This window comes from Hyperolius riggenbachi, chromosome 11, assembly GCF_040937935.1.
Source record: "Hyperolius riggenbachi isolate aHypRig1 chromosome 11, aHypRig1.pri, whole genome shotgun sequence".
Classification (NCBI taxonomy): Eukaryota; Metazoa; Chordata; class Amphibia; order Anura; family Hyperoliidae; genus Hyperolius; species Hyperolius riggenbachi.
The window spans coordinates 225721389-225731243 of record NC_090656.1 but is presented as its reverse complement, the minus strand read 5'-3'; the positions used below and the strand labels follow the sequence as shown (position 1 = coordinate 225731243).

At 44.0% G+C, this 9855-nt stretch overlaps 1 protein-coding gene across 1 annotated transcript in view; it reads left to right on the top strand.

The window, feature by feature from the left end:
• Positions 1 to 3177: 3177 nt before the first annotated feature.
• The window catches only part of LOC137538263 (pancreatic secretory granule membrane major glycoprotein GP2-like), a 58840-nt gene continuing 52162 nt past the window's right edge, over positions 3178 to 9855 (top strand). The window contains exon 1 of the mRNA XM_068260327.1: positions 3178 to 3325. Within this exon, the coding sequence (XP_068116428.1) occupies positions 3285 to 3325 (41 nt within the window). The 5' untranslated portion in view covers positions 3178 to 3284. The remainder of the gene's footprint in view (positions 3326 to 9855) is intronic.

Genomic DNA, 9855 nt, shown 5'->3' with positions numbered 1-9855 from the left:
CGGGGGGGGGGGGGGGTCGGAAATTCCCCCCACCCCCTCCGTTAGCGCTCCCCCCTCTGCCCGCTTCCCCATACAAAAGTTTAAGCAAAGTACCTGTAATAGTGGATGGCCTGGCAGTGGCACTGTGGAGTGAGGAGGAGGAGTCCGGAGAGTGACGCGTTGAGGGAGGCCGGGCAGCGGGCGGTTCAGCAGTAGTACCCTTGTGGTACTTCCGCCCTTTCTCTGACCTCACGCTCGCTGCCCGGCCTCCCTCAACGCGTCACTCTCCGGACTCCTCCTCCTCACTCCACAGTGCCACTGCCAGGCCATCCACTATTACAGGTACTTTGCTTAAACTTTTGTATGGGGAAGCGGGCAGAGGGGGGAGCGCTAGCGGAGGGGGTGGGGGGAATTTCCGATCCCCCCCGCGATCGGGGCATGCTCCCCCCTTATGCCTGCGACCCCATAGGGGGGCCGTATTCGGCCGAACAGGGCCCTGTTCGGCCGAACAGGGGCCCTGTTCGGCCAGGTTCGGCCAGGAATTGAGCCGTTCGGACGAACGCGAACAGTTCGGCCGAACACCACCAGGTGTTCGGCCGAACTCGAACATCACCCGAACAGGGTGATGTTCTGCAGAACCCCGAACAGTGGCGAACACTGTTCGCCCAACACTAGTTGTCGTGTGCATGTTGTGCGCTGTGAGGTGTGTATGTAGCTTTAGAAATAGAACATTAGTAGCAGATATATGAGTCTAATATTATTTCCATTTCATCAAGTGTTAAGAGACTTTAGTTGTTATCTATGCAAAAGAGCTTCTCTGAGCTCTCCAACCACACTTTAGTCGCAGACAGTCTTTTTTGAAGCACTTATCTCAACTGGTGGAAACAACTTGTAATAGTTGGAAACACCAGGGGATTAAAAAAATGAGATCTCCAACCTTATTCTAAATGACTATAAATAGCGGCCTATATCCTACCTATATAAATGAATTCACATGCACCATGCCAACAAAACAATCAATGAAAGAATTGTCTCTTTGGTGCATGAGAATTACAAAATTGTATTATTCATAAAAAAATCAAAAAACTGTATCATTAGAAAAAACACATATATAAAAAAAACTTTAAAAAAACACATCGAGGCAAATTAGCACCTAGCGGGAGCTGCAGTCCCCCACAGTTTCCACAGGATAGAATTTCCTGCGACACTCACCAAGGCAAAGCTATGTAAAGTGTGTGTATTGAGTTCCACAGTTCTCACAATGTTGCATGCTGCTCCAGATATTTTTGCAAACAGACTGGCGTGGTAATAAATTGCACATGTGAGAAAGCTCCTGATCAAAGTTTCAAAGTTCCACAGTGCTCACAAGAGAAAACAATGTTGCAAAATGCTCCACATAATTTTGCGCACGTACCGGGGAGGTAATTAAGTACACATGTAAGATAGCTCCTGGTCAAGGGATATGTCCCCAATGGCATGAAGTGGTAACCTTTGATAGGCCCTCATGTAGCCAGATATGCTCCAGATACATTTGCAAGCAAACTTGTGTAACAGTTCATCACTTAGGACAAAACCTCCTAATAACCACAGTAAAGGATGGTAAAGGAGAAGCAAAACATGATGTAGCTAGATATAAAGACCACAATCTGGATCTAATTCGGATCTGGATATCCAGATATCCGATCCGGGTCGGATATCAGAGTTTAAAATTTTCCAATCCGGATCCGAATCGCATATCCGACCTCAGTATTCAGCCGGATTCGGATATCCAGATAGAAAACTGGAAGTGACCTGAAAATGGCTTAAAATGCTTCCAAAAGTTTCTTTCTCTCTCTCTCTCTCTCTTTCTCTCTCTCTCTCCCTCTCTCTCTCTCTAGGCCTGCATGCCTTCGAAAGGGATTTTGGCCATTGAAGGTGATTTTGGCTTCTGCTCGGAAATCTGAACTAACTATCCGCCCGGATTTCGGATCGGAAATCCGAGTTTGCTCAGATAGTCTATTCGGATTTTAAAAAATATCTGAATTGCTATTCAAAGTTCGGAGAGTGGAAAAAGTTCGGATTATCTGGGTAGTTCGGATATCCAAAATCTTGCTGAGCACCACTGATAAAGAGGATCTCAATCTCAGATTACATGAGCACAGGATTCAACACTATTCAGCACTATTCCACGTGTATGGTTTGTAAGGCAGCCATGATTGAAAATGGATTGGTCACATGAGACACACAGTTAGTTTGTAACAGCCAACACCACAAGGAAAGATGGAAGGTGATCCCAGTCACAGATCAACGGAGAAAGGTGCAAAGTAGCATGTCAGATGTAGGCAAAAGCTTGCTGAGATTGAATGCAGCAAATGGAGTAACCACTCCCCAGGTCTGTTGGAGATTTCCATGGAGGCTGGGTGTGCAGCAGGATGTGGACGTAGGTGCCAGATTCCAGGATGGTAGTTTAGCGTGTCAGAAATCGACCGACATGTTTCGCCACACCTGGTGGCATTTTCAAGGACTAGACACTCCAAGACAAGTGCAGTGTATGCAGACACCATGTCTGCAGCTTAAATATTGTCTTGAACAGCCCTGACCCTCCCCTTCCTGGTTCCACCCACTTATCTCAACCGTCTCTCACTGTATCTTGTTTGTTTAAGGTTTTTCTGCAGAGGAAAGTTCAAAGGGTCATTAGCTCTGCTCTGTTTCATCATTTAACATGCTAAGTGTAATGTGTAAACTGCAAATATTAAAGAATGATGCAACGTTATAAAAGAAACCCTATATAACGGAACATAAAAACATGAAACGATTTTCTTTGCTACTAATGTTCTATTATCTGCAATACACAACCAATTCATTATATCATAAGTTTTTTTTCCATTCAGTGTCACTTTAAATTGATATACTTCTTATTTGTAAATGTTACTATGAAGGATAATGGACCAGGACAGAAAGGACCAGTGTGGTTTGGATTATAAAACAAAATATTTTTCTTATGAAATCATTATATTATGTGTGACTAGGGGTGTGACTAGGGGTGTGGCTTAAGTGTCCCTCTTTCTGACCTCAAAAAGTTGGGAGGTATGCCTAACGCATCTTTTGGAATAAAAATTAATTTAAAAACCTTATTTTGGGGGAAACACTGTATATATGGATAAATAAATGTGTTCTCAGTTTGTTCAAACTGTGTTTCTTTTCTTATACAGAACGATTCTGCAAACATCTACTTTACAAACACTCTGCACATCTATCCACTAACTGGACCTCTGATCACTAAGAATCCCATCTTGTATAACTTCACCTGTGGGTACGAACTGAATATGCAGACCAGTCTGGCCTTCGCTCTGCATCCAATTATCAGGTAACAAGAAGTAACCACACCTAGGCGGTAACTGCGGTGCAGTTATAATACTCAAAATTTGTCTACATTGTTTTCTACCCAAACTTTATCCAACAGAAGAAAAATCCTTAAACGTTTTATGTTGTAACTGGTAAAAGTGACGGGAGGAAGCTGTGCATGTCTGTGAGTTCTGCAGCAGCTGCTGTGAGGCAGGGCTGTTTCTAGGGCGGGGCAGACTGGGTGACCGCCCTGGGTGTAAGAAGATTGAGGCAGCCTGGATCCCGGAAGGTGAGTTGTTAATTGCTATGCCTGGCTTTACTGGGTGCATCCACCTATGCCTAGATACTTATACTGAGAGTACCTATGCCTAGCTAACTATACTGGGGGGGGGAGCTATACCTGACTACCTATACTGACTGCAGGCACCTCTACCTGACTAACCTATGCTGCAGGCACCTATATCTGGCTACACCAGAGAGGGGGTCTTGGAGATATCTGTAGCTCTGCACTGGATAGACTGAACAGTCATATTTTTACAACAGTTTGATAGAGAGTGCTTTCCAGTCCTATAGAAATGTCCACAGTAATGTTTCAACAATCCTTTTCTTCTGTTTCACCCTTTGCTTGCACTTTATTCAGATAAAACCTCACATAACATAAAAGTAAACAACAGACATAGCATAGTCTGTTTAACACAAAATCTGATGTTATTATACAGATAGCTGTACCATAATAGTATTCTATTTCTCCTGAGGTACATGGGAGTGTGACCATATCTGGATTTGCAGGTGACCGGCAGCCAGTCTGTTGGCCTGGGCAGATAGGGGGCCAAGTGGGCATGCCAGCCACTCGGGTGGCAGTAATAGCTGAGAGTCAGAGCAGTGGAGGCTGGTAAACCACTAAACTTACCATGGAAGGGAGCTGTGTTGTGTCCTGGTGACGGACTCTGAAATTGTTGTGCTAAACAGACTATATCGTGTTTATTTTTATGTTTTACGTGGATAAAGTGCAAAAGAGGGCAAACCAGAAGAAAATGATTGTTAAACCATTACTGTGCACATTTCTATAAGACTGAGAAGCACTCTCTATCAAACTGTTTGTATAATCATTAGTTTAGCATGTAACTCTAATTGAGAGGTACAGCAGGCCCAATACAAGGTTCTATAAAGCTTAGGTAGAGTATTTATGCAGATTCTTATTTATACTTCCAGGATTGTATGGGCTAAAAAAATATCAACTCTTGTATCCAATAGAATGCGAGGACAGGGGCAGTCAGCCAGCTTAATGCCCAATAATTCTTTATTGCTAGTGACTAGGATTACAGTAGTTGGATAAAAATAAGCGGAAAAGAGAAACTGATTGGGCTTGAGTAACTAAACAGTGCTAAGTGTTAGCACAGCAGCGCTAAGCGTTTTTTCGTGTGCTAAGCGGCTGTGCACGCAGAATGGTGCGCACAAAGTTTTGCGCACGTATACCATTGACTTCACGTGCAAAGCTTAGCGCTGCATGGTGCGCCTGAAAAGTCACACCCGGTGCGCCCAAAACGTCGCATCGATGCGATGTTTAGGGTGCACCCAATGCGCCGTTTCGGGTGCACACCGGGTGCGACGTTTCCAGCGCGCCGCGCAGCGCTAAGCTTTGCGCGTGCAAAGTTTTGCGCGCAATCTGATCAAGGTTTGTGCATGCTAACTACTTAGTGCCCAAGTTAGCACAGCCAAAGCCTTAAGACTAACTGAGTTAGCATCGGTTAGTGAATCAGGCCCATCATCTGAAAAGGATAAAAATTCATAAAACCTTTAAAAGTGCTTGGAGGAAGTGGTGGACTTGCCTCCCAAAAGCAAACAAGAGATCCTGTTTTTATATAAATCACATTTATCATATGGTACCCCAAACAAAAATGCAACGCGTTTCGCAGGTCAAGCCCGCTTCATCAGGCAAAAATGGAGACAACAGGAGATCTGTAGTAACGGATTTAGCGCTAAAGGCAGCCATAATCTAGCAATGTTGGGGCAGATTTGACAAAGAGACAAATCTTTCTCTAATCGAATCTGATTAGAGAGAGATCTATCAGCTGCCCATACACCAATGGTGGATTCCGATCAATTTCATGCTGAAATCGATACGGAATTGGCCTTGTGCGCCACATCTTCCACTTCGCCGCTTACCCTCCCAATGAAAAATGTACCCCGGGTGCCCAATGTAAGGTATACATTACTTGTCCGCGCCCTGCACTTGTCCCCAGCTGGCTCCGTTCTGTATACACAAGCGCCCCACATGGTTTTCTTGTAAGGGCGTGCGTGTGTGACATCTGATGTCACATGCGCGCTTACTAGGAAACCACGTGGTGCATCGATCATTGCAAAATTGCACGCCGTTCCCGCCGCACACCCCCCACATCTTGCAGCATACACGATCGACAATGCAAAAAAAAATTTGTCCCGAAATTGGTCGCATTGTTGGTCGGGCATGCACTTGTTGGCACCGATTTTCATCCTATTCGATTATAATAATAGAATCAGATGGTCGATTGGCCACCAAGGCGCCTGATGTATGACCACCTTTAGAGTGTGTGCCCATAAAACCATGAATGAAGTAAAATATGGGGGGGGGGATTCCCTCCTTTGAAGCTCTGGCGTGAAGTTTACTAGCTGCAGTGGTGTTTCATGTATGGAGGTTTAGAGACTGTATTCTTAGGGTGAGGCCCAGTTTACAACTTCTGTCAGGGCCAGTTCTGGATGGATGGCTTGCTAGTAAGCAGGGAGCTTGCACACTCAGCTCAGGAAGGATTTTTGTTGATGATGCTAATTAACGCCGTGTTCTGCCTTGGATAGCTTAACTCATTGCCAACCATTACTGCTGTGACACTTATAATGAGATATAACATATTCAATATAAGAATGGTGAATGCATCACATCTCCCCCCCCCCCCCTTTTAAGGATTAGAGAAGAAATGGTCAAGCAACCGACAAAATTATGCATCCAGGTCAGCACTCCCATATGAACCTATAAATCAAGCAAAATTATAATTATACAGCATGCCACATATCATCCTGTGCAACTATGTTATAACTAAAGAGAAAACAGACCAGAAAAGTTGCATCAGGAGATTTTATATATATATATATATATATATATATATATATATATATATATATATATATATATATATATATATATATATATTTATTTGGGTTGAAAAAGCACATTTGTCCATCAAGTTCAACCAGATAGTAAAGTACAACACTATCCATATGGCAATCAGATAAACTCCCTGCTCCCTGGATCAACACCACCAGAAATTGCCTAGTAATTATAGCCAATAATGTCTTTTAGCCCAAGAAGAACATCTAATCCCCCCTTAAACACAGATATAGGATTTGCCATAACTATTTCCTATGGCAATACATTCCACATTCCACACTCTTACTTTACAGAATCCTTTTCTAAACAAATGGCTAAAACGTTTTTCCTCCATGCGCAGATCATGTCCTCTACTCCTTTTAAGAGCCCAGGGACAAAAAGCTCATCCACCAAGCTTTTATATTGCCCTCTGTATTTATACATGCTAATTAGATTTCCTCTAAGGATCTCCTCTAAGGTGTCTTTTCTCCAGACTAAACAAGCCCCGTTTATCTAACCTTTCCTAGTAAGTGAGACCTTCCATCCCCTTAATCAATTTTGATCATCTCTGCACCTGTTCTAAAACTGCAATATCTTTCATGTAATGCAGTGCCCAGAACTGGATTCCAGTTAAACAGCGGCAATATTATGCTAGCATCTCAAGTTTTTATTTCCTTTTTAATGCATCCTAAAATTATATCCACTTGAGCTGCAGCAGCTTGGCATTGAATACAATTATTTAACTTGCTCTCGATTAGTACTCCTACAGTAAGTCCTTCTCCAAGTTTGATATGCCCATCTGTATCCCGTTTATTTTGTATGGTGATAGACCATTGTTACATTCAAAATGCATTACTTTACACCTTTCAACATTGGATTTCATCTGCCATTTATGTGCCCATATAGCCATCTTATTCAGATCCCATTGCAATATGTCACTACTAGCCTCCCGAGAGTTGATGATTATGCACAATTTTGTATCATCTGCAAAAATAGCAACATTGCTTGCTCATCTACTAGGTCATTAATAAACATATTGAACAGTACTGGACCCAGTACTGACCCCTGTGGGACCCCACTGCTAATAGTCACCCAGTTTTAATATGATCCAATGACCAAAACTCTTTGTTTCCTGTCCATTAGCGAGTTCTCTATCCATGCACACAGACTCTTCCCCAGTCCTTGCATCCTCAACTTTTGTACCAGACTGTTGTGAGGAACAGTGTTGAAGGCCTTTGCAAAGTCCAAGTATTTCACATCTACAACATTCCCAATATCCACATTAGCGTTCACTACCTCATAAAAGCTGAGCATGTTAGTTAAACAGGACCTGGCCTTAGTAAACCCATGCTGATGCTGAGAAAAAAGATTATTTTCCACTATGAAGTCTTATATAGTATCTCCTAGTAACCCCCTCAAATAGTTTGCACACAACTGACGTTAAGCTTACAGGTCTATAATTTCCCGTATCTGATTTTTTGTGCCCTTCCTTCTTAAATAATGGGAAACGTGGGCTGTTTACCAATCTATTGGAACTCTGCTTATTGAAAGAGAGTTACAAAAGATAAGATAAAGGGGTTTATCGAATAACTGAACTTAATTCCTTAGGACCCGAGGATGTATGCCATCCGGGCCAGGTGCCTTATACATTTTTTTTGGTTTTTTTTAGTCTTGCTTTGCTTTCACGTCTTCCTGCGTTAACCTCCCTGGCGGTTTGTTAAAATCCGCCAGGGGGCAGCAAATACCTTTTTTTTAATTTTTTTTTTTTCATGCGGCATCCCCCCAGCCCCTCCGATCGCCTTCGGCGAACGGAGATCAAGAGATCCCGTTCAAAGAATGGGATCTCTTGGACGGTCATCGACGTTGTGACGTCAAAGGGGAATCCGATCCACCCCACAGCGCTGCCTGGCACTGATTGGCCAGGCAGCGCATGGGGTCTGGGGGGGGAAGCTGCGGCGACTGGTATAGTGGCAGATCGGCGGGTAGCGGCGGCGATCGGAGGTTACACACAGCTAGCAAAGTGCTAGCTGCGTGTAACAAAAAAAAATTATGCAAATTGGCCCAGCGGGGCCTGAGCGGTGCCTCCCGGCGGCATAGCCCGAGCTCAGCTCGGGCTTACCGCCAGGGAGGTTAAGGGACTTAGCGCTCTTGAAAATAGAAAGATTTATACATAACTGTAGATTTATGCATTCCTCCAGTCCCATACGCTCTGATCGCTCCCACGCCACCGTCCTTAGTCTTCTTCAGTGCCGGTACCAGATCCCCGCACTTCTGTCAATCGGCTCCAGTCTGTGCAGGAGAAGAGTGCTTTTTCAGTATCTCTCCAGCAGTTGCTGGAGAGATATGTAGAGGGAGCACTTCTCTTACGTCAGACTGGCTCCGACTGATGGAAGTGCGGGGACCTGGTACAGGCGCTGCAGACATCGGAGGACAGCAGTGTGGGAGCAATCCGAGCGGATGGGACTGGAGGAAGCCCCAGGTATGTATAAAACTTTCTATGTTCAAGAGCTCTGGTTCACTTTAAGTATTTAATATTAAAACTGGAAGATTGAGACCCTTCCGCATCTGTAATTTGCAACAGAGATGTTTCCCTTGTGAAGACAGAAGCAAAGAAAGCATTTAATAACTCTGCCTTACCTTGGTCATCCACCATTGAGTTCCCACCCTCATCCTTTAGGAGTCCAATACTGTCTACCTTTCTTTTTTTAGAGTTGATGTACTTGTAAAACTTCTTTGGGTAAAGCCTCATCTACACGCGTAGATGAAGCTCAGATCTGGATCGCCTTTTCCGCACCCCCGCGCGTACCCGCTCTCCCGTGCGTGCGTCAGATTCGATTCCCCGCTCGTCCCCGCCAGTGCCGCTTATCTTCCCCTCGATTCCCTGCCATTGTCCCCTCGCGGGGAACAAGCAGGGAATCGGCGGTGGCAAGATCCGACCTGTCGGATCTTATCAATCGAGCCGCATCAGCGGCTCGATTGATAAGGAACATCGGAGCCTCATCTACGCGTGTAGATGAGGCTTTAGATTTGATATCCCTAGCGATTTGATTCTCAGCTTCAATCTTTGCCAGCCTAATTTCTTTTTACAACTTTTATTGCACTCCTTATAATTGCTTAGTGCAGCCTCGGTCCCCTCCTGTTTTAGGACCTTATAGGCATTCTTTTTCCACTTCATTTTATCTCTAATCTTTCTATTCATCCATAGAGATCTTTTTTTATTCCTAGATGTTTTGTTTCCATATGGGATACACATACTGCAATATTGATTGAAGGGAAATGGCAAGCTTTTAAAATTATTTCAGTGTCCTCCCCTTGTAGTATATTATCTCAGTCCACCAAACTAAGTGATTACTATGACATAACTAAGTTATCCCTACTCTCACACAGAACCCTCCCCTGGTGGTGCCTAACCCTAACCCCCATGGTGGTGC